Source organism: Vulpes lagopus, chromosome 11 (assembly GCF_018345385.1).
Source record: "Vulpes lagopus strain Blue_001 chromosome 11, ASM1834538v1, whole genome shotgun sequence".
Lineage (NCBI taxonomy): Eukaryota > Metazoa > Chordata > Mammalia > Carnivora > Canidae > Vulpes > Vulpes lagopus.
The window spans coordinates 23,391,933-23,418,019 of record NC_054834.1 but is presented as its reverse complement, the minus strand read 5'-3'; the positions used below and the strand labels follow the sequence as shown (position 1 = coordinate 23,418,019).

Below are 26,087 nucleotides of genomic sequence, written 5' to 3'. Positions count from 1 at the left end.
AGATACTAGAAAGGGTTATAACAATTTTATGTTGCCCAAAATCGTTAGGTGAAAAACTAACACCACAGAAAAAAATCTCCCAAGATGAATATCAAGAAAATAGTGCAAGGCAATGCACACCATGCTGGACAACATTTTGACATAAACACAGTGAGCAAGTCCATAGAGCTTTGCTTATGCGCTTACTAAACACAGATCAGAAAGACCCCACCCAGCACAATTCACAAAAATCAATTATGGGAATAACCCAATATGTTCCATGGAAACTCTCAGAACAACTAGTTTATGTTTTTAAAGACTTTATTTATTTATTTGAGAGGAAGTGTGAGTGAGAGAGAGAAAGAGAACATGGGTGGGGGAGGGGAGGAGAAGCGGACTCCTTGCCAAGCAGGGAGCCCAGCATAGGGCTTGATACCAGGACCCTGGGATCTTGACCTGAGCTGAAGGCAGACACTTAACTGACTCAGCCACCCAGGTGCTCCTCGGATCAATTAGTTTATCCAGAGGGAGATTTTAGATTATACTTACCCTGAATATGCAAACTTTCATATCCTTCAGAAAATTTCTAATTGTCAGTGTTTTCTTAGTTGAGCTTTTGATTTACATTGGATAATTGTAAATCCAATAGTAGATTATCTGAAAAATATTTAGAGGATAGTCATATTGTGCTACCATTTCAATGCAGAGCTGTTTGCTTTAATAAAGTCAAAATGATAATATGTTTGATATCCTAAGAAAATTTTTGAAAATCTGGTAAGAAAGTAATAATCAAAATATTGTTTCTGTTTTTAGTTTTTTTTAATAGAAAGATAGAAACAGAGACAAAGATTAAGGGGCAAAGGGAATAAAAGAAGGAGAAAGAAAGAAAAACACAGTATTATTGGAATTCTGATGGCAGTTGGGGTAGAAGGATTAGGAAAGGGAATGGATATTTATTGAGTGCCTTCTATCATTCTAAAATATTTATTGGGTATCTGTGTATAAGAGTTCAGGAATTGGGAAATCAACCAAAAAATGTTTATAGATTGTTATATCTGCGAGCCCAAATATATGAATGCTTGCCTGATGCAAATTTAAATGAAAATGCTGGCCCTACATTAAAAGTTGCTGGTGATAGAAACATTCTGCTGCAGAGGAATTAACAGAAACTACTGTATTCAGTGGAAATTTAGTTTTTGCAATTATTACTGATGGCAGCAGAATCTAACAAACTTAAAATAAGAGAATTCCAAACCAAAGGAAGACAGTGGTACCTACGCATACGGACTATGATTTATAGTTACTATGGCAGGACTTATAACTTCACTGCTTACTAACTAGAATGCTTTATTTTGCTTTTTTTATTTGGTCAAAAAGGAGAAAGAAAGGCCTACTGAAAGGGAGAAGGAGTTCTAAAGGTATGGCTGAGCATAGTTATCAAGGCAAAGTAAAGACACCTGGTCCATGAACTAAACTCACCAGTTGTGCTTCTTATCTCATGCAGGTGGAAAAGTAGCTTAATGTCATGTTTCTAGAAGAACTCAGTGAACTATTGCTATATTCAACTAAAAACAACTTTGTATAAATTCTTGATTAAATCAAATGTCATCTTATGTTAGATTCTACTATAAGTAGCAGATGAAATGTTTTTTAAACATAAGAAAATATTTATTATTAAGGGAACTTTTGGGCTCCTGGGTGGCTCAGTCAGTTAAGTGTCTGACTCCTGATTGTGTCTCAGGTCATGATCTCAGGGTCGCAGGATCCAGCACTGGGGACCCTGCCTAAGATCCTCTCTGTCTCCCTCTGCCCCTCTTCCCCACTTTCACGCGCTCTCTCTCTCTTAAAAAAAAAAAAATGAGAGAGCTTTTATTTTAATTGTTACACACTGAGGAACAGTTGCTGTCACCAGGGGAGACCTTGAAAAACTAAAAACTGAACAGATTTCTCAGGATTTTAAGAAAGGTTACCGAAAACTCTATGGAACAGTTAGGATGATTAAATTAATTGAGAAGAAGACAACTTTGTGCGTTTTTTAAAATGCACCTAATTGATATTACATTTATACTAAACTCTATTACACTTTCATATTATACAAGGTACGTCGATCTTCCTTACTATGTGTCAACTAATGCACTGAAGGATTTAAGCAGAGCTCTGTGTTTGCAAGGAAGAATTTACTTCAGATAAAAATACCTTCAGATTTCTACAGCCATCTATAGTAACTTAGATTAAGTTACTTAGTAATTTAGACAAGCCAGCTATTATCACAAAGTTTTAGAGGAAGAGTAGGCCTGGATAATCCAGAAAGATACTGGTGGATCAGCATGTTCTTTGCTTCTAAATCCAATGGATTTTTTGCTGTTGTCATGCTGTCATAGTCTATGATTCAGTAATAGGTAGAGAGTAAATGAAAAGTCTCTGTCTAAAAGTAAAATTAATTTTATTTACTTTTTTAAATTTTATTGAAGTAAGAACATGTAACATGAGATCCACTCTCTGAGGTTTGTAAGTGCACAATGCACTATCATGCACTCTAGCACTCTGCTGTACCACGGGGCTGAAGATCTACTCATCTTGCAGAACGGAAACTTCATACCCGTTGAATCAGCACCTACCCATTTCCCTTTCCCCCTGGTGCCTGGCAACCGCTGTGCTACCATCTGCTTCTAGGAGTTCAGCTATTTTAGATGTTTTATGTAAGTGGGATCAGCATACACTTCTTGTTCTTCGGTGACTGGCCTATTTCACTTAGCATTTCCCAAGGTTCATCTGTGTTGCTACCTATTGCAGATTTCCTTCTTCTTTTTTTTTTTTTAAGGCTGAATAATATTCCAAGTAAAAGGATTTGTAAATCAGAGTCCAAAGTATCACAATTAGGGAAAAAAAAGATGTATCCAGTGACCTCTGTGACAAGGTATCCTAAATATGGTATCATAGGAGATTTCCTAGCCTGCATTAGGCAGAGAGATTGAATTCACCTCTATCCGGGGAAACAGAAACCCTGCAGACTAGCACAGCAACATGTATCAGATCTATTCATTCAGTGATAGAATAATAATTTCAGAGGAAATATAAACACACTACCATATTCAGTGTAGATATTAACCGACAAAGATATAGCTCCACTATAAAAAAAAAAAATGTGAATTGGAATCCATTAAATGCTGTTCCTTTACATTTCAGTCATTTCCTTTTTCCAGGGTATCGATCTGGTAAATAAGAAGGGACAGATACTTCCCAACTTTAGAAGAGTTTCATTTCACACTTTAGAGTGATAGGAAAGGAAGCACTGAAATCGACCTCCCTGCAGATAGCAAAGGGAGGCAGAATGAAAGTAGGGGCGGGGGATGAAGCCAAATGCAGGGATTAGGTAAAAACAGGACTTTGGAAAGCTTTAAACCTAGTGACAGCAAATAATATTGTCTCTGACAGACAAAAGTCCTCGGTTGATTAGAAAGAGAGTAAAATTGTCAAAGTGATGCCAAAAAAGAGGGGGAACATTTTTTTTTAATTAAAAATCTAGCTGAGTTTGAAGAAGAGAGCAAAAAATTTTCATCTGTCTACACTGTCAGCCCTCCATGCATGTGAAAATATATTTATTATTTTCTAAATTAATTTAATGAGTTCCAGATTGTACAGGATGTCATAATGGAAACAGGATTATGCAAGATAATAAGGAATTTTTTTTCTCTCTCTAAATGAGTTTTACCTAGACTCCCTGTGTCCTACTTTTGATCTTAACTGTGTTTCATTTACCACATTGAAGGAGGTTACATAAAGGGTAAAATAATAGAAACTTAATCAGGAAACAGGTTTTCTCGTTGCTACACTCTATTATATACTCTTCCCATATTCTTTAGTGTAATTCTTGAAAATAATAAAAGATGTATCATTTTAAAATAAGGACAATTGAAACCACATTGCTTTCTAATTGTGCATCTTTCTCCTGAGCCATCCCAAACATTTCACACCGATTGATCTTCAGAACAATCTTGTAGATTATTTAAGGGTTGTTGGTAGGGAGTATAAACTTCCTGAACTCTACCTTCTGTAAAATACTAGATAAATATTAATGGCTGGTACATTTAATTTTACAGATGAAAAATAAACATAAAGTGGCAAAATAATTTCTCAGAAACAGATTCATGTTTCCAAAAGTTCAAATAACTTTCCTGCTAAGGAATAGTACAACATGAACTGGCCCCATTAGTCAGAGCATAGAGTTTTACAGCTAAAATAATGTCTTGGAAAGTATTACCGTGGCATATAAAGATGTATAGTCATACTGCACACATGACTGCTTCTGTTAATGTAATGCTATTTTCTGGTAGACAAATCTCTGCATATGCTTTATATAACTTATACCAAAGCAATTAGTCTATTAAGGCAGGCAGTCGAGTTCTGAAACCCTACGTCTGTGACATTTCTGCCATCCTAAATCAATTTGGAAAAGACTCCCAACTTGGCAACAAATTTATCTTCTGAATTTCCACATAAATACTTTGGAAAGTTGAGTTTACTTCTCTAACGTTTCCTCATTTCATTTCCTCATCACCGGCCAGATAATCACCACAGCCACAGCCTTGAAGAAAGAATCATCTATGGAGTAGAAAATAGTAGCACGTTCCTGGAATGCAGTCCAAAATCACAGCGAGCTCTGGTTTATTGGCAATTCCAGAGGCGAAATGAAGAGCGAAAAGAAGAGGTATAGGAATGAAATACCCTGGATTATTTCTATCTAACGTGTACTGTTAAGTGACCCCAACATGGTTGACTTGAGGGTGAAAAAATACCGTGAATCTTTATCTTTTTCTTAACCCATCAATAGCCCATTCATTAAACAAGCATTCACTGAAGGCTTATCATATGACAGGGTTTTGTGCTAGGAGCTGGAGAAGCAAAAGTGAACTGATAAGAATTTTGTTCCAGAAGCCATTTGGGATTTATTTGAGAGTCTTCTTTCTCCCCGTAGTTACCTACGAAACAATATATTATCTATATTTGTGCACACACACAAAATCAAATCCTCTGCTAATTTTAACTTTTGTTCACTTAATTCTGCTATCCAAACATGTTTTCTTTTCTCTGCTCAAAAGGGGAGGGAAGGTTTGGGAAGAGGAGTAGGATATATAGGATGAAGATTCTGGGCAGCCATTCTGATATGAACTATGCATGTAGCATCAGACAGATCTTCCTCCTTAGTGTATTCATTTATTACTGTGTAAAATTAAAGAAATGTGCACAGAAAATCTCAATACTCTGAGACTTTAAAGCTTTTTAAAAGTATTAAATAACCAGATTATGGAGGTGATTTGTAAATGTATTCTGTGCAGATAATTGCACAAACATAATCTGAATATAAAGTTTAAAACCCTCCATTATCTATTTTGACATTTGAAGCGTCTTTAAATTTGTAATCACATTATACAAATGTCAAAGTTGATTTTATACAATTTTATACATTCTCAACTTAGGCTTTCAGAGATGTCTGTTGTAAACTCTATTCAAAGTAAAAATGAGTTTAGATATATTCAAGAACATATCTTCATGTTTATGCCACATCTGAGACTTAGAAAGTGAATAACTAATTATCAGTCATGTAGTCCTATGCTTTCTTCTACTTGCTCAACGCTGAGTTTTTAGTTTTTTTCAGCTCTGAGTTCATTCTCATGCTGCATTGTTTTCTAATATCACGGTTCTGTATTTCTAAGAATTACTGTTAACTTTCTCCTATGCTTACATACCTTCTTTCAAGATTCTAAAATAAATACATCTTTGTCCTTTCACCATCTTGAATATTTTATATTATTATAATGAAAAATTATTTGAAGACAATAGACAACCAGTATTTTGCAATGCATAATAAAAAATGATTTACAGAGATTTCTCTTTTTTTTTTCCAATGGAGAAATCCTATCATTTGTCTTAAGCAAGACATTTTATGAACCGTTAAAATGTGCCTCAACACAGAATCTAAAGTTTTACTTGAGCAGAGTTTCAGAACTTCTGTTTCTTTAAATGTGTATATTTTTGCTGCCGTTTCTCTTGTGCTAGATCAGAGTGGATGATCATATCATCAGGACAGAACAAGGCCTTCTACTGCGCAGCCTACAGCGGAAGGATTCAGGCAATTACCTCTGCCACGCTGTGGAGCATGGCTTCATGCAAACTCTCCTTAAAGTGACCCTGGAAGTCATTGACACAGAGCATTTGGAGGAACTTCTTCATAAAGATGATGATGGAGATGGCTCGAAGACCAAAGAAATATCCAACAGCATGACACCTAGCCAGAAGGTCTGGTACAGAGACTTCATGCAGCTCATCAACCACCCCAACCTGAACACGATGGATGAGTTCTGTGAACAAGTGTGGAAAAGGGACCGAAAACAACGTCGGCAAAGGCCGGGGCATACCCAAGGGAACAGTAACAAATGGAAGCACTTACAGGAAAATAAGAAAGGTAGGAACAGGCGGACCCACGAATTTGAGAGGGCACCCAGGAGTGTCTGAGCTGCATTACCTCTGGAAACCTCAAACAAGTAGAAACTTGCCTAGACAATAACTGGAAAAAATGCAATATACATGAACTTTTTTCATGGCATTATGTGGATGTTTACAATGGTGGGAAATGCAACTGAGTTCCCCCAATTATAAATTAAGTCCATGAGTAACTTTGCTAACAGGCTTTCCTCCTAATACCAACACCTAATAGAGGTCAGGTGAACGCAGATGTTCACTTTAGCAGACTTAATGTCTCCTATGAGATTTCATTGTACAGGTTTCACTTTCTTCTTTGCCTGAGAAATAAAAATGTCATTTGCCATGTTGCCATCTAAAGAAGAAAAACTGCATCAGCAAAGCCATTTTATTGAACTGAAAGTTTAAAATAAACTGCATGGATTTATGAAGCTGATGAATATTCCAAAATAGCGTTGGATTCAAGGATATTTTTTGTCTACCAGCACTCATGTTTATATGTACTAGAGGAGTAAAATGATACTGAATGAAATGGTCTGTGGAAATATAAAAAACATAAACCATCCATCATCCAGAAGAAAAATGGAATACACTGATCTACTACTGATGTCTTCTTTCAGCTTTGATCTAAAGATGTATTTTATTAAAACTATAATTTAAATGTACCATGACAAATATGCAGTAAAAATTAGCTCTTTTCTAAGCTAGAGTAGGTTTTTGTCTTACAGTTATTGTGCTATATAGTTTTTGTTTTAAAAACTCCAACCGCGTGCTGCTTTTTTCTGACATTGTGTTTTTAGTTCTGCAAGAGGGATAGCCGATATTGTTCAAGAAACACATAAGCATCATTTACCATTAATTCCTAAACTCTGGATATAAATTATGCTTTATTTTTCTGAGGAATTCAGATAACACCTTCCCCTTCTTTAAGTATAATCAAAGATTAATTTTAACTTGCATAATGTTCCTAGAAAGAACAGAGCATTTAACCAGCAAAGTAAAAAGAAACAAATTGATTTGTTAAATGCCATGTGTTGTACCTAATGGATCAATGAGGAGAAAGGGAACTCCATATTTATGAAAATAATGAGCATTATTTTAATATAACATTAACAGAAAATCTCCTAATTCTGTGCTTGAAAACCTGCATGATATTTGAGATATATAAAAAAATTCTCAGGATTCCTTTAGGAATTACATCTGTGTCACTTAAATTCAAGAGAGAGAGAGAGAGAGAGAGATTGGTAATATTCAGAGCATCCTAAAAGCAGATTTCCCAATTCTGTTTACACCTGTATCAGCTTTTATCTCACCTTGTTTAAAACACATGGTTTGTTTCATGTTGATGGGAGTGACTTTTATACAAACTGTTTTCGAGGACACAACTCACACTTAAAACATGTAAAGCCCTTTGTTTCCTGCAACAACTTATAAAATAAGGTAAAAGATGATCAATAAAGGACTTGCCTTGTTCCTTGTCCTAACATGATTCCTTGAGAATCAACAACTTCAAGGTATATAAGACCTTCAGCATTATGGTATTTTCTCTTCCACGCACTCACCTTTCCAGGAATCCCTCCCGAGATCCTTCATCATGCACAAAAATGCAAAGGAAACATCTTCTTGCTAATTAATAAAAGCGGCATTGGAATTCTAACTCTAGCTGTCTTGGGATTTTAATTAACTCAGCATTATTTTCTCACCTCAGACTACAGTGAATTTTTTTAAAAATTCTCAGCTGAAATATTTCACAGATGGAAGCTCATGTTTCAATTTTAGTGATTTGAATAAACAATTTGTTGATGCCTATTTCAAATGAAAGCCTAAAAATATTCTACATCCAATTTTAGGCTCCATTGATGAATACAGCATTACTTTTAGAATTACATCCTTAAATGTATTTGAATTTTAGGTTATCTGAAGGACATATTTCTGTAGAGAAAAAGAAATGTTCAAAATACTAATGAAAGAACAAAGACTACTCCAAAAATAGGTAATTTTTCTATTTTCACAGAGTATCTTCACTGTGCTGAAATTTGGTGTTGCATTTCCTTCTAAATTCACAGCCATAACTGATTTATTTGCAGTAACAGAAGTATCTTATTTCATATTAGTCCTCGAAAATAATGAATTTGAAGGGATAGAGGTTGTTCGATAACTTTAGGGATGCCTTCCAATATCTGGAGGCTTTTTGTGTAACATTATGAAAAGCCCATAGAAAGGAAGCCTAGACTTCAATTAAAAGAAACAAACCAAACAAATCTACTGGCTTGCCTCTATAAACCATCAGGTCTAAGTTTTCAAAGAAAATTATAGTTATAACTTACAGGTAGAAACTCTTCTTGCCGTCATACTCTGCCAATGTGTATTGAGGGGGACAGTTTGCATGAAAAATGATTAACGTCCCATTTAATTTAGTTTTAATAGACTTTGGCATATGCATGTAGCATCAGAGTTGCAACTTTGTTAAGAGACTCCTGTGACCATAAGCAAGTTATGACCACAGTCTGAAGGTTGGAGAAAGGTACATTGCAGCAGAGAAATAATGGCCCAGTTGAAATCCAATGTAAAATGTAAATGCATGTCAATGCACACTCAATGCTACTTTTATGTACTATTTAGTGATCTTCAGTGGTATGTGTTTAATATTTTTGCTACCTACACATTAGGCAAAAGAGATGTAAATAATCCTGAGAAGAGGAAGGACAGTAAACTGCACCTTTTTATAGGTACTCCATTCGGTGTGTTCTACATCATCCTAAAATGCGAGGTTTCCCCACACAGGTGACAAGGTGGTTTATGTGCTATTTAAGGGCAGAGAGTGTGTGCCCATTCAATAAGCATGTTTTTTGCCAGGTAGTACATATGTTCCATATCTGTATTTATCCCTGCATTTCAGATGGGAACTAGAAAACTGGAGAGACAAATGTAATGAAACTGCTGCTGTAAATTATTCCTTTTAGCATGTATTAAGTTGCTAAATACACATTTCTTCAAAATATTTGAATTCAGATGTCTTTACTGTTCCCTGTAGCATATGGTGTCAAAGAATATAAGTTTAGAAAATGTTGAGAACCAGAGTCAGGTTGCTACATAGCAGATTTCTTCATTCTAGTCAGTCTGTAAACTGGGTTCTGTATCTATGGTGATGATGTGCATTTTGATACTCTTTAGGTTAAATATTATTATTTTTGTCATGCCTAAAAGAAGGAAATTTAGGGATAAAATTTGATAATGTGTCATTATCATGATTAGTTTGGTTTCCTTCAAGATCTACAAAGATGCCCAACAAGTGTTATTGAAATTGCCTGTCCTTAAAGTTATAAGGAACACTTTATTAATATGAAGTGATTTATATAACATTTTGAAATCTTTGCTTTATGAATTCATTTTAAAAACACAGGTTGCATTCAAAGTTTAATGGAAATTATCCAATTTAATGACTACAAAGACAAACTTAACAAACAGGATTCAACATCGTCTTACTGTGTTATAACAATGTGTTAGATAAAAACTGGCCTAATGCCGAAGGCATCCATGGTTTTTGTTTTAACTTTGTAATAATTCAAGTCATTGCTAGTGTTTGCAAAATACATGTTTCCATAAAAAAGAAAACATTGTTTTTCCCAAAGTTTGCAAAGTTTGCCTATTAGTTTATCTAATTTCTAACAATTTTCTTATACTAGTTGAATAAAGAAACACTTTTTGAAAAGTTAGTGTACTAAGAGGGCCTACGAATGAAGAGGGAATGAAGCCACATAAATGGTATAGCCATTTTCACAGTCAACCTGACCAAACAAAACAGCTTGGTTTTTATTTCAAACATGCAAACACACACACAGGCAAAGGCAGACGTACTAAATCGTGCCCGAGGAAAGAAAGTAATGATTTTCATATAAAGAGATAGGGCTCTAGATGCTTTGAGCTTTAGATCTAGACTCCTACCTGTTCAATTAAATTATATTGATCTTGTGTGTCTATTACGTGCTAGGCACTGGTGGTGCTGAGGACAGTAAAACAACTTACCGTCATCTTACTTGGCAGGTCTTTCCTGATTCTTCTATCTCTAGGTGAAACTAACCACCTTTTCTGCACTAAGTCTGTGCCCTGTGTATACTTCTTATTGCCACACTTATCACAAAGGTGTAATTTCTTTGTTTACACCCCCATCCCTTTCTAGACTGTAAGCTCCTTGAGGGCAGGGTTTGTATCTAATTTATCTCACCCCCCACCCCAGTACCTGGCATGATGGCTGGCGCTGGGAGAAGTTCAGTAAGTCGTTGGAAAGAACCAGGTCACCATGTGATGAGCATCACATACAAACTCAAAAGTGTTAGGGGGTCAATGAGGAAGGAATTAATTTAAAGAGATCATGAAAAGCTTCAGAGCATAAGGGACATACAATTTAGGAATTGAAATATAAAATAAACTTGCTCAGATGAAGTAAAAAGAGCAATCTGGGCAGAAAAAATAAGGCAGATGGAGGAGAGGTGTGGAAAAATGCTTTCATTGTGGGAACAGGTACTCCACATAGAGTATGGAGTTCATAAAGAAAAGTAAAATGTCCCACTATTAGGAATCCAAATGGAGCATTTGTTTGATTTTTCCTAGGCTTTGGTTTATTTCCCTCTCTTTGTACCCCACATTCTCATCCCTGGCACACGGTATCATTCATTCTGCTTCTTCCTACCCCCTACCCCTTTTTGCTCTCCCTCCCTAAGTTCGCTCCTAAAAGTTGACCTCATTTATTTTTACTTAGCTGGAGTCATAGCACTTGACATTTTCAAACTAATCTTCATGCCATAATCCCCTTTCTAGTTCAACCAATCTTTTATGCAATTTGTAATTCCACAGATGAACACCTAGGAGCAGATAGCTTTGTCAGGCCACTCTAACACAGCTCAAATGAAAGGTTCCCTTATATGTCACCTCCTTCAGCATTGCCCCACTCATCTGGTATTAGACTGCTTGGACACAAGCCCAACATTGCCTTGCTAATTAATAGGGTGGCCCACAAACAAGACTTCATCAAAGATGGTGTTAAGCTATGAAGCCTGTGTTTATTCGGTGAATACCCTTGATGGAGTATTTATGGCTAAACAATGATGCAGGTGAGGTTAGTACACGTAGTTGACAGGCAAAGACTCCGAAGTTTAAGAACAAAAAGAAAAAGAAAAATATTAAGAAAATGAGGGGCTTAGCTGCATCTTGAAATTGTCAACTGAGCACCACCATTATATTAGACTGTCAAGTTTTTTCTCATATAACAAAAGATTGTATTTTCTCTTAATCTAAACACAATACTTGTAGACACACTGTTTATTTATATAGTTCCCAAGCAAAAGTTTTCATAAATGTGTTTAAGTCATCCCAATTTGGGTGATTATGAAGTCTCAGCTTCATCCTCTCTTTGTAAATCTCACTGAAGCATTAGACCTCAAGTAAATACAGCTTAAAAAAAAAAATCCATCATTTGTATAGCTCACTTTTTCAAGTTTTGATTGTTTTGTTGATGACTAATTCCAGAGAAACTTAAACTGTATTAAACAAAGTTGTATGTCTAAAATCAAACACCTTTTCCACTTTAGGATTTTTTTATTACACCTCAATTTTTAGGAGGTTTGCATCCTTGAATTTCAATAAAAGAGTGACACTTTCATTAGTCCTAAAATATTTTTGGTTTTTTGTTCACTGTTTTAAATTGCTGATAAATGTCAACAAATTAATATAGGTCTCATATAAACCATTTGATAAATTCTACTTGAATTTATGTACTGACTAAAAATGGTAAAATACGTTTCAAATTTGCATTGTTGGCATCTACCAACTACAAAAATAATGCTTATTTTCTTCTTTGCATTACTTTTGACCCTAATAGTAGTTTGTTGAAATTAGTTATGTTTAATTTGGTTGAGGAAACAGGTTAAATTATTGCTTAGTGAATATTAATACAGCATCAGAAATACAAACTGGCATCCATATGGAAAAATGTACTATCAAGGAGTACACTGATTTCTTAAATAAAATATATTTACTCAGAAGAGTTTGAGTAAACATTCATCTAAGCTTATTATATTTTAACCAAAACAATAGTCTAGTTATTTAGAAACATGCCATCATTAAGATGTTTTCTTTAACTTATTCTTAACCTCTCTAGAATTTACAAAAAAAAAACAAAAACAACAACAACAACAACAAATTCCCTAGGTTACAAAATCTCTAATCATTTAAAAAGCAACATATGCTGTTTCCCCCAGTGGAGATTGGAATATAATTTGTAATTGTTTCCATACTGGTTTCTTTCTAAGCTCCTGATGTCATTAGACAGTGTTTATTAAAATTATTCATATCAGGGAGCTCTATATTCATTACTGAGAAGTAACATTCTTGAACTTAAGGGAAATGTTTATACATTTTTATAATATCTGATTGATATCAGTACATACTAAATCTAAGTTCAAACTATAATATATTGAGTCTATACTATAATATTTTAATACTTAATAAAATCAATATAAGCAGAAGCATAGGGCATTAGTAAGGCCTTACTAAAGCTACTGCTTGGTAATGGTAATGTTACATTTTTTATATCCCTTTATAATGTTCAAGGTATTTTTGTGATCTCATTCGATTCTCCTTATAGGAAGTAGGGTGGTTTTAATATCCCAACTTTGTAGGAAAGTACGAGTGGCTTACTTAGATCTAACACTTAGCAAACTTTAAATCCCTGATTACAATCTTGTTTTTGATCCAATTAGAACAAAACATTTTATCACCACATTGGGTCATATAGTGAAAATAATCTATTACACTTTTAATGAATTGCCAATGCAGTATGTGCATCATTTTGGTTTAGATCATCTAAAAACAAGGTACAACTAAGGAAACAATTTATTGACTTGGGCTCTTGGTGACATAAGATATTAGTACAGAAAATGAATGAACCAATGAAAAGTTGGTCAAGTGTTCAGTTATGAAACAATAGAATTGCTGTCTGCAATTCACTTTCTCTAGCAAAAAGACTTCAAAGAAAAAATATTGGTTTCTTCATGCATCTTTCTTAAATATTTGAAATGAAGCAAAGAAAAGGGAGACTATTCTAATTGATACAAGATATTGTCTTCACATATTTGACTACATAAATAAGAAATAAAAACTTTTTGGAATCATATATGTATTTACAAAGTCTACTTTTACAGATGAAAAATATTTGTTAGAAAATACCTCAAGTTTTGAATAACAATTCAAAGTAAATAATTACCTTTACAATAATTTAGCATATCAAGAGTAATATCCCATAATTATTGGCATCTAAAATTCTGGCATTTTAAAAAATATATAACTAGATCAACCTTATAAGTACTTTTCATTGACTTGTTGATTCTTGGTATATAGCAATTATCAATGCCTATGTCAACACATGGCAAAAGAAATCCTATATAGATTCTCATTTTCACAGTAGTAATTATAATCATCCGATGTATATACATATTCAACTTAAGTATGTAACAATGTTTTAAATAAGTTATATTTTTACTTGGTGCATATGTCTAGATTATTTAATTTAAAATTAATTACTGCTACTATTAGTGCATGTATCTGGATAATTTAAAATTACTGTTACCATTAAATTACTATGGCTTTTAGAATACTGATTTCCACAATTCTCTTCCATCTTCTACAGTATCTGGCACATCTCTCTTTACAATTAACAGTCCTTCTTGCAAAATTCAGGGTCCTCCCAGCAATCCAGCTAACACCTTGATTCCACAGGTAATTGACCTATTTCTTCAATCCATCTTCAGTCATCAGCCAGAAATCAGGAAGGTTTTAACAGCATGTAGAAAATAAAAGTTCAAGAAGTAACATCAGCTCTGGGCAAATAGAGGAAAATAAAACAGTTTCAAAAAGATAAGTAATTATTGTAAACATGATTTAAGTCTTAGAAGATGAAGGTGTGAATGGAATCAGGGAATACCTCTTTCATAAGGCAAAATAAACCACCAAGTGGCCTTAGAGGTGAACAGACCTGGTTTGAATGCAAGTTCCAACTACTTGGTCATCTCTTTTATGCCCCCCCACCCCCAGGTTTCAGTCCTCCATCTGTAAAATAGATACTACTTCATCTGTGTAGGAGAGATGATGTAGTATATCTCTTATCCCCATAGAAGTGGGATAATAATTAACATTGATATTCAACACTGCTGGTAGTGATATATATTCACTTTTACCCATGTCTGTCTTGATAATGGTGAGTAAAAAAGATTTTCTTTCATGTTAAAAAAAAAAACTGCTCTTGATTATATCTATTGCCACCCTGTCTAGACGTTGTATCCCTCCGCTTGTTGTCTTGGTATCTTATATCTATAGTTTTGCCCTTTTTCCAGTTTAAAGTAATAATTGTAAAAATAACAGTAATTTCCCTCCCTCCTATCATTCACCTAAACACTTTTCTACTTGACTTTTCCTATGAAACCTCTCACAGGAACTGCTAAGAGGTTCCCAGTTAAAGAACTTAATGTGCTTGAGTTTTATCCTCTCATAAAACATCATTAAATTAAGATATCACATTTATCTCAGTTTTTCAACTAGGTCAGCTTTTAGTTTCTAATTTTTAGAACTCCTATCTGCCATTATCACCCCAAAGGATATATCCTAAAGGTGATTTAGCCAGTTGTTCTGTACTAAGTAATCACTGGTGTGTGTGTGTGTGTGTAGAACACACAATTTCCAAAGTTAGCATGTTCAAGCTTGAAAAGAAGACATTTCTGCCTGCAATACTTCATAAACAATCTTCCAGAAAGCAAAATCATTCTTTTGATATAAGTATATTACATAAATATCTTAAGATACTGTCTAAGCAATTGCAACTGCTGATGAAGAACTTTCAAAAATAGGATCAAAAGTAGAAAATAGTATAGAAGAAATTATATTTCTCGCACTAAGATATAATTTAAAGGAAGAAACTCTGAGAACAGGCATTTATTCATAGTCTTTCAAGAACACATGAGAAAGAACACTACCATAATTCACACCTAGAAAGATAATAATTTATGCAAAATCACTTCCTTTAAAAAGTAGAGATGAAAAGAGACATGACACTTCAAAACCCTGCCAAGCTAAGGATAAACATCAGAAATAAACCATATGTGTTGTGGGAGGCAAATCCACAAAGAAACTGTTAGGCAAAAATAAGACCAAACTATGACATGATCCAGATGTTCACTAATACAAAGGTCTCAGCAAAATCTGACAGACTTCAAGGTCTGGTAGGAAAGAATAAAAGTTCCGAAAGTGTGAACACTGATTGGCTTCAATTATTTGGTAATTCTTTTTAAATAATTGCCTTTTGTTTGAAGTATTGTTGTCTTTCAGCTTTAACTATCTTGGAAATTGATAAAAAGCAGCATCAAGAGATGAAATAACAGTGCAGGCTTTGAAGTAGAATTATTCCGTTCGTAGGAATTTTAAGAGACCATGTGGACTGGGTCCCCAGGAAAGGCTACTGTGTATGTTAGACAAACTGGAAGGAAGAAAAAAGAATAAGAGCTGTCCGAAAGTTTTATACTGTAACAGCCGGAAGAGCATTAAGGTCAAACTCAAGGAAGCAGTATATATATTCATGATAGCACTGGAGAGAACTTTCAGAGAAAATCGAACTGGATTTCCTTTTATACATTAAATCTAGGTCTGCTTTCCGGGTATCTGGCAGGCTCTGGGTTTCTCGGTGCTTCTGATCAGTCCTGCTATGCTTAAATATCTTGCACTGAATACAACACAACTCACCTTGTGCACAGCTTTCGCTTATTGGCTGCGCGACGACATAATTAGCATTAAGGGATTAGAAGAGAGTGCTTAACGACTAGAAATATTAGGAACATAGGAGATCTCAAATGCTATGAGAGTTGGAAGAAAGAGAGACTAGTGGCTGGGACAGACAAGGGAAGAAAGTACTTTGATCTTCAAAGGAAGGAAAAGCATAAAGGAACACAGGGATCATCTCTTTTATTAACAAAGCAAAAGCCTGTGTTCCTGTCTTCTTCCTCTTTTTATCCTTCTGGAGATCCCATCACTGTGTGCTGCTGATCTCTCTTGGTCCTTGCTACTCCGAACATGTGGTGGAAGTGTAGACTACTGATAGCAACAGCACCTGGGAGCTTATCGGAACTACAGACACCTGAGGCCTCTCATAGAACTATGGAATTGGAACTAGCATTTTAGCTCAGACCCCAAATGATTTGTGTCTACATTAATGTCTAAACAGCCATTCTCTAAGTGACTCATTCCTGTAGATTTGGATCTCCTTTCCTTAAGGACACACATGTAGACCGAACGGTCTACTATATTCTATGGCTAATCTCTCAAGACTTCCCTGACCCACGTAGGCTTTCTCCTGTCTGAATCCTAAGAAGGCTCACCTTTCTCCAGGGTCTGTTGGCATGAGGGTGGATATCAGACACTAAGATATGTGGGTCCTGGAATATCAGATCAAAATTACTTAATTACTACCTTTGATAACGACAAAGTACAACATATTTCGAGAATATTGTGACAGAAATTGGTAAGTTGTTGCATTTTAAAACAATGACACAGGCTGGATTGGAGGTAGGAGAATTTCACTTAGGAGATATTTCTTTTATGGGACACCTGGGTGAGGCATTCAGATGAATGTCCAACACTTAGTTTTGGCTCAGGTCAAGATCTCAAGGTCATGAGATCGAGCCCCCATTCAGGCTCTGTGCTCAGAAAGGAATCTACTTGGAATTCTCTCTTTCTCTGCAGTTCCCCTGCTCATTCCTGGACTCTCTATATGTATAAAATAAATAAACCTTTTTTAAAAAAGAAGAGATTTCTATTATTTAAATCTTAAAAAGTAATGCTTCCTCTGTTTCTTCTTGGATAAAAAAGAATATGGAACATATCAACTGTATAAATAGTTTTATCTAGTTTTTACATAACACCCTTTTGAGAGGCAGGGCAATGTAATGAGAGGGTATACTTTGTAGATAATGTTCTCATCCCATCCCCTTTAAGTTCCCTAGGATAATGAAGGTACAGATTTTCCTGGACTAGGCTTCCAGTAGTAGGCTTCCTGAAGTTTGGCAGCAGTATGAGAGTGACTGCTTGACCATTTGTTTCCCAGTAATTTTATAGTATTTCAATTCTATGAGGAGAATATAGTAACTTAAATATGTCCTATAAATAGAACAACTTAGATTACCAACAGAAAGGCTTTCTTAAATTAAATGTTCAATTTAGCAAAAACAGTAATCAAATGCTATTTCCTTGGAATATTTTGGTGCCATTAAATCCTAATAATGTGTAGAGCCAACACTTAAAAGCGCAACCAGCATTAACAGTGTATTCATGTGTACGTGCCATATATTTCCAAGATTTATTTTTTGCTTCATCCTGGGTGGTCTACTACTGCTTTTTACACTACAACCAACTGATCCCTAAGTTCAGGGTTATTGAAAAGCATCATAAATAAAATCCATGTGTGCATTGTTGAAGAACCAGATGATATTTACAAAGGTTTCAGCAGCTTCGCCAGTTCACTGCCAGCAAAAACTACCAATGTCTACCATTAGTTGTACAATACAAATGTTTTTATAATGTTAAATTCACCCCAATAATCTTTCCTGGCAAATTCAGGTATGTCTGTAAAGGAATAATATTATTTATGTTGCGCTCACTGTTGCATGTCAAAGCAGCAGATACCGTCTGTTTAAAGTAGCCTGTGAACTTCTTGTTAGACTAGCCATTGTCCCAGATCTATATATTCTTATCAACCAGAGTATGTGTCCTTAAGAAAAAGCCTCTATGCTATTGTTTCTATACAAATAGTTGATTGATTAGAAGCAGAACGTGAGCCTATTAAAAATCACTTTAAAAAAAAAAACATTTATAACTGAAGTACTGGATGTTTTCTGTCAATGAGATTTCAGGAAGCAGGGACTTTAAATTAAAGCTCAAGGGAGTTTCCAGCCATGGAATTTGAAAAGTGCAGTTTTCTCTTAAGCTCTCTGTAAATCATTTTAAAATACTGCTGATTTGCCAATGTGTAACACAGACCCCTAAATTTTTGTTGGGGAAGAAGGATAAATTGGGAGCACTGGGAATGGGAGTCTGGGGGCAATTTGAAGTATAAAAATGTTTCCAAAGCAGACATAATACACTAATTGAGAAGCTGTAAGGACAGAGTAAAGTCATTACCAACGAGGTGCTAGTTTACTGTCCCTGAGTCATAAAATAATTAATTTTGTACCATTGAGTATCAGCTTCTTGATTTGACTTAATAACACGTTATATTTTTAACATGAAGGGGCAACCCCTGGATAAAAGCTCATATAGTATTAACAGCTATGTCATTAGCCAAAACCCAATGTTAAAGAACTTAAAAATCCGAATCTCTATTAATAATAATCCCCTGCATTCTCAGATCTTCACTGAAAAATGTGTTGTCTCCAGATATATTTGTGACGGTTCCCTTGAGGACCAATGAGCCCTTGAGAGCTGTTTAGTTGGCCAGGTACAGTGGAGAATCCGTATTCCTTTCCTGGTCAATTCCTGTGCTAACCCCCAGAGTAGTGGCCAGTGGCTTATGAGTTATAATTGTTGTGTAAAGTAGCCTAAGTTTTAATTAGTCAGAAGTGTTGGAAAATTGTTCATCGCGGCCGAAGAATGACACTTGCCAGTGGGCTCTTCGTCCTTTCCACTCTGAGGCTGAAGAGAGGACCACCTAGGACGAGGGCAGAGAACACAGACAGGAGGACTCTGGCCACTTTCAAAGAGGGAAGATATCTCCCCAGGGCAAAGCAAGAGTTGCATGTGGTTGAGAGGTCAAAGGAGATATCAGAAAGTGGAAATGGAGAAAAACGAGAAAGAAAGTGGAAGGGTAATTTGCTTCCTTTAGGAAAGCTGAATTTTCAAAGGGAGAGTTACAGTGATGCTAGAAGGAAGATGATTTTTGTTTGGGTTAATCTGAAAAAGGACATGATGAAGGGACTGGCTCAGGAAGTTCCTTATTTAGCTGAAATTGCAAATTCTCAAACCGTGGATAGTTTTATCTGTGTTCTTAAAGAGCTGCGTGCATGTGCTTGTATTTGTGTGATTGTGTGTACGGGTGTGTCTTTTAATTAGTTCAAACTTGATAGCCTTCTCTCCATTTATTCCATTTTTTAAAGGAGCTAGTGTGTATAAACCTTATTTTCAAAGCTAAAATTACTTGAGATTCCACATTCTTTGTGTCTCAAGCCCCTATTCACCTTCCTCATCTTTGCTTTCCATGCATCATTAGCTAATGAAATAGATTATAGTTCTTCTTCCACAAGAATGTACAGTTGCATGGAAAGAAACCCAATAACCATACTTTTCTCACCAACGGACAACTCATTTGGAGAAATAAAATGCAACATAGCACCTCATGGTTGTGGATTCCTCCTGTAGAGCCTTGCCCTTCGAGATTTGTCTAGAGACCCTGCTGCAACCCACTTTCAGTTCCTGCTGCTCTTCTACATCAAGTCCAACTCCAACCCTCTGTGACTACACATCTGCACTCACCCCAGGCTGACTGTGACTCTGATACCTGGACTTTCTTGAGTCTATCTCTGCTGATACTCGCATATCCAACACCAAACATGTGCTCTAGGAAACCACAACAATCCCTGGTGCTACTGTTGGTACCATTCTCATTCCTCTATTTCCCCAGCCTTGTTATATCGGACATAGTATAGTTCCTGGTACGTTCCATATAATTGAACAATAGAAGCACTAAGTCTACACAGATTTTTTAGTTTTCCCTAATAATCCCTTTTAAGGGTTCATTTAAAATCCCCAACAATCTTCAGGCAGGATGAAGATTTGGGTCAAAGACTTTTTTCTGTCTCATGTGAAAGTATTCAAATGCATTATTCTCATTTACTTCTTAGAATGCATTTTTTAAAGAAGATGAAAATAGGCCTCCAAGTCTTTCTTCAGATTCGCCCCATGGATTCTGGAGGAAAGAAGGTAAACCAAGTAAGTCCTTTAGGGTCTGCTACAAATATTATAAGGCTGTTCCAGAAGGATTGTAAAATATGACTCCAATGATCTCCCAGGTTGTGCATATTAACATAAATAAAATAATTGCTATAAGTGAGAGAATTTAAGAAATCTAAGTGAAAATACCAAATATTAAAAGAGAAATGTCTAGGGAAGCTGACTGGGTCTGCCCCAAATTGTATCATCCAGACTACTGACTTTTTTGCCTGCCTACGAAGTTCACTCACTCCCTCCTCCTTGAGAGAGCTTTTCATCTCTGCTTACAATTGTGGATACTTAGGCTCTTCCTATGGTCATAATCAGAGCCCACTTATAAAAGTAATCATCCCATCTCCTATAATACATTCATGCCATCCCCATACTCCAGGTTAACTCAAGCTTTACCAACCAGAAACAAATGCATATGACAGACCATCATCGTCTATCACATGCTCGGAATATGTAAAAATTAATAATGAAATGTATGTTATAAAAGAATTGACCGTACACTCAAGAAGACTAGCAGAGATTGATACAGCTCGTTGATTCACTCAGAAATTATTTATCAAGTCCTTACTTTGCTCTAGACACAAGAGATATATATCTGACTTCTAGAAGATTACAATCTTTAAGAAGAGATAGGAGTTGATACTGAAACATGTAATAGAAAGTGATGAACATATTAAGAGAATAAGAGGTGTAGATGCTACAGTAACTAGTAGATCACTTTGTCTAAAAAAGAATCTCAGAAATAATTCTTGAATAGCTCTCTTCTCTCAGGGAAATTCAGCATTTTTAGCCCCATTATGGAGGAAAATGGTCAAGTAGCAGAAGACATTCATGCTAAAGTTCATGTCTCATTATAGAGTTCTTTTTGTGCTATCACTGTCTCTATGATGTATAAAGTTAACATAAATATTTCTCCACGGTAATTGAAATATTTATACAAATTCACTCATATAAAACATTTTGAGTAAATATTTTTGAAATTTCAGGAATAAATATTTCAGCTTGGTAACTTTCTGCTTTTCAGTTTGCCTACTAGTAGCTTCTGTGACTTCATACTTATTAATCCCTCCTTAATAATTGTTTTGCTTTTATGTAGAAAGATCCTAGGAGTTTATATTACTCATCTCCTTCACATAACTGATGCTGTGCACAATTTATATTCAGCTACGTGTGTTCAGCTTTTAAAAATATATTTCAGGAAGAGCTCAATCTTGAGAATGGGTTTGTACTGGTGGAAAGCATCAACAAGCTGTCAACTTTGCAAGTAAAGACCTCTCAGGATATGAGTATCCGGGGATTTTGGAAAGGCTATTTTCACATCATAAAATGTCTCAGTCTGAATTTCTTGGCAACTTTTGTTTTTGACATTCTATTTTTCAATTCAAAGACATCTCAATGTGTCATTATCTTGAAGAATGTAACATTACATGAATCCAGATGAGTAACAAAAACTCCATGATTTTAGCTGACCTGCACCTGCCATCTTCCCTGGAGACCCACTCCTGTGTGATTTCTTTACACAAAGTAAAAGCTTTTTACAGATCATCCTATAGTAATTCCCAACTGTTTTGGGGTTGTGCAACTCTTTCATTATTTGACTTTTGTCTTCCACCTCTAGCATTTTGGAAAAATTTGAAGAAATTTTAACTTAATCTAACACTAAAAAAAAAAAAAAAAAAAAAACCTCACCTGTGATGAAAGTAGATAATGAGCATGAAAAGGAGACTGTAATCATTAGCTCTTCTTTTTAGATTGGGCTTGCATTCCTAAACAAGGAAATACTTGTATAGATGATATCTCTTTCCATTCCTCTGATCCATATATCATTACTCCAAGAGACCATATTTCTTTCATTCATTCATTCATTCAGTCAGTCAGTCAGTAAATGTTTGATGAGCAGTACTCATCAAACCAAGCATGGTTCTAGGTGCTGAATATTTAGTGGATAAAAAAGAAGACAAAATTCCTACAGTGAAGGCTTTTCATTTCAGTGTGTGAAACAAGCAATAAAACATTTAAAAAGTAGATAACTGGTATCTAGTTACCCACAATTTTCCTTAGCACCAGGCAGTGTTTTGTACACAGTAATATGTAACATATTTATGTTTAATAACTATTTGCTGAATAAAAATGTAACCTGGCTTTGCTATTTACTACCAAACTGGCAAATCATCTTTGCCAAATGGAAATGACAATAGCTATCTCCTGGGTTTCTGTGAAGATTTGCAAATATAATGTATTTAATATGTAAATCACAGTGCCTTGTATATAGTGAATGGTGGAAAGTGTTCATTTACATCAGCATAAAATTATACATAATACATTGGAAGTGTTATGGAAATCGAAGGCAAGGAGCTTAGTGATGTTCTGGTAGGTGGTTAGATACAGCTGAGTGGGACTTGCGTGGACCTCAATGCATCACAAAAAAATAAAATAAAGACATGTTTTTCTTCCTCACCTTCAAGGACAGTACCTGACAATTTAGAACTTAAAACAAAAGATATATAAAGGAGTAAAAGATATTTCAGCTAACGATATGAATCAGCCTCACAAGTGATGATGATAGTTTTGTAAAATAGAAAATAGGTCAGTATTAGCGGGAAGGCCATAATGGTTAACCAGGCAGTTCCACAGCTGTGGCTGGAAATTAGTCTCTTCCATGTGGCTTTAATATACAAACTGAAGTGGTGAAAGTACTGGGAATGGCAGATGTACCAAGTGGAGAATAAAATGCATTATAAATACTAAAGCTGGTAGTTATGTTATTTGATAGTTTCCCTATTTGCACTACATTCCCTCCCTTTTATTATTATTAATGATTAAGTTTTGACTGTAATATACAACTTAGTTCATTAATTCAACAACTTTTGAGTACCTCTGATGTGCATCTGCTTTACACTGAAATGTCACACAGAAATCCTTTAATGTGGGCCAAACTCCTCCATATGTTATCATAATATAAATTCCCAACTAACTGACCCTTCACATCCTTCCGTTTAAATTGATTCCTGTTGTCCAACCACGTAAGAGTTTTCACTTGCGAATTTTGCTCCATGGACACAGAATCAAATGGAAACCATTTAATGGAGAACTGGCCCCATTCAACTGGAATCTTAACATCTGTCCTTCTCCAAATTAAAAACCTCTGGGGGGAAAAATGACGCATTGTAAATCTGTGATAGTTTCAATCAGTGTTGGTTAGTAGAACTTAACTAATGCTATTTGAGATTGTAATTACATGAATAGAGTCAAAGTGTTTGACATGTGTAGATTCCATACATGAAATTAGTTCATTTACTAAATTCACCTATTTTATTAAAAGATAGTAGGTGTCATAAATCACAAAATTATAACCCTTCACTTTTGGAGAACCAAAATAAACAAGTGAATAAGTATGCTTGCAAATACTCAATAATCCAGCCTGCACCCAAAGAGCATTTCCTTAGCCTCTTAGGTCTTACTTGTTAGAAACCATACTACGAGAAAGTATGCTTTGCTTTCTAAACTTTCTTATGAACTCTAGAGAATAAAACGCGGTTGGATAGGGGAAAAGGAAGTAATATAAAATCCACTGAATAAATGGGATAGCTTAATGTGGAGAAATGTGGACCATCTACTTATTTAGGAGAATTTTCTTAACAGCAGCTCTTTTCCACCACTGTCTCTTCACTCAAATCTCAGTGGAGTTGGATATTATATTTTCTTATTTGGATTCATTTCCCAAATTCTTTGATAATTGAGAAAGCTGATATTATATGAATTCTCCAAATGACTGTGGTTTCAAATGAGAGTACATTTATAAAAGAACTTTAATTCCTCTACATTTGAAATGAAAAGACTATTAATCTTAACTACATATTATTATAGCACCTAATATTTTAAAAGTAAAATCAAACTTTAAAAAAAAACAAGACTTCCCCATTAGGATACAACAAAATTATGTTTTAAATATGGTGATTTTTTTCCCCTAAAGTTTTTAAAGCTTGTTTCACTTAAAAGATACTGGGCTCCTTATTCGTTGCTAACTCAACTCTTAAAATTAGCCAGTTATACATCTTCAGTTAGCTATATAATAAAAATATCTACTCTGACACACTGGGGCAAAAGCTAGATATGAAATTAAACTATCTGGGTAAATATTTCAATTCACAACATCTCAATCACCTTTCAATCTTTATCAGTACTTTATAATTAATTAGATAGTCTAGATTAGACTAGATTACTCTAACCTAGATTAGATTAATTAGATAATTAATTACTATTACCTTGGTCACATTTATAGCACATTAAATGCAAAAGTGAGATAACAGGAAAGCAGAGTAATATTAAAATATTTTTGGAAAAATATGCAGAAATAGTCTCAGAAGTATCATGGAATATGAAATACAATTTTTAGAAAGATATGTGAAATGTCACAAAAACATATCAACCTACAATGATGTTATATAGAATGATTTCCATTTTTCTGAAAGTTACCAGCTAGTTAATATTCCAAATTCTCTAATAGATAAAAAATGTAACTTAACACTTTTGTCCAATTAAATTGTAACCATCTTTTCTTGTGTACTTTTCTTCTAAAAAAGATGGAAGCATAAAAGGTCTATGCCATGTATAAGAAAACACAAACATGATTCTCTAATAAGATCTGGCTGAGGATAACCCATTGAATCTCTATGTAATTGAGATTCTTTATTCAAGCTATTTTGGGCCAAGCATATATGAAGAATAGCAGTAACAAGATGATTTTTAAAATCAAATATTGTGACCCCAGGCAGAAAACAATATAAAAAAGTTGTTGAGGAAATGCACCTGCCACATAGATTATACTCCAGCAAAACAATGGCAACAAGTAGGTCAGTCTGACACTGAGTTAAGATACAGTGACATATTTTAAGCAAAGATTTCACACAGCTCACAAGACAAAGAGGCAAAGCCAGTGTCAAATTGTATAAAGAATGAAAAACAACAGAAAGGCTTGTGTGCTCAGAAAACAATGACCATCAGAAGCCAAGTGACTCAAACTACGAAACCTTAACCAAAGCACCACTATCCTTCCAGTAAGAGAGGCCCTGATGTCCAGTGAAGAACACAGAGGAAAAACTGAAAATGAACACAAACAAAAAAAGCAATGACAAATATAAAGTCTTGATCCTTCAGAGTTATAAGCCACATTATTTATTTTTGTTTATCCTCAGAAAACTTCCCAAATAGCTTTTATTCTAGCACTCATTATATATCTATTTATAGATATATTCTATACTTTTATCTGACTGGCATGTTAACCAGCTGGTAAGCTTTTTGAGAGGAAAAGCATGTCCTATTTACATTTATATCTGTAGCTTCTAACTTCGTTCTAGACACATAGTAGTAAATACCCAATAGATGTTTAATTGATTGATTTGAAGTTAAAGTACTACTAGAAACATGTTGAATTTTCTTAAGTATATTACAATCAATAGTGTCATCTTTTGAATATGAATGAGAAATGTGTGTGTATGTATGTGTATACAGTACACATGTATATGATCTACATATCACAGTATCGAGTGTGCATAACTTGATATTATACTATAGCATTGGACAAAAAGGCATAATGT

General features: G+C 34.9%; 1 protein-coding gene across 5 annotated transcripts in view; it reads left to right on the top strand.

Moving 5' to 3' along the window:
- SEMA3A (semaphorin 3A) overlaps positions 1–13,204 on the top strand; it is a 461,093-nt gene extending 447,889 nt beyond the window's left edge. For all 5 annotated transcript variants that reach the window (XM_041723448.1, XM_041723450.1, XM_041723447.1 and 2 more), the window contains 2 exons: positions 4,545–4,687; positions 6,037–13,204. In XM_041723448.1, coding sequence (XP_041579382.1) covers positions 4,545–4,687; positions 6,037–6,492 — 599 coding nt within the window. In that variant the 3' untranslated portion in view covers positions 6,493–13,204. The remainder of the gene's footprint in view (positions 1–4,544; positions 4,688–6,036) is intronic.
- Positions 13,205–26,087: the final 12,883 nt, after the last annotated feature.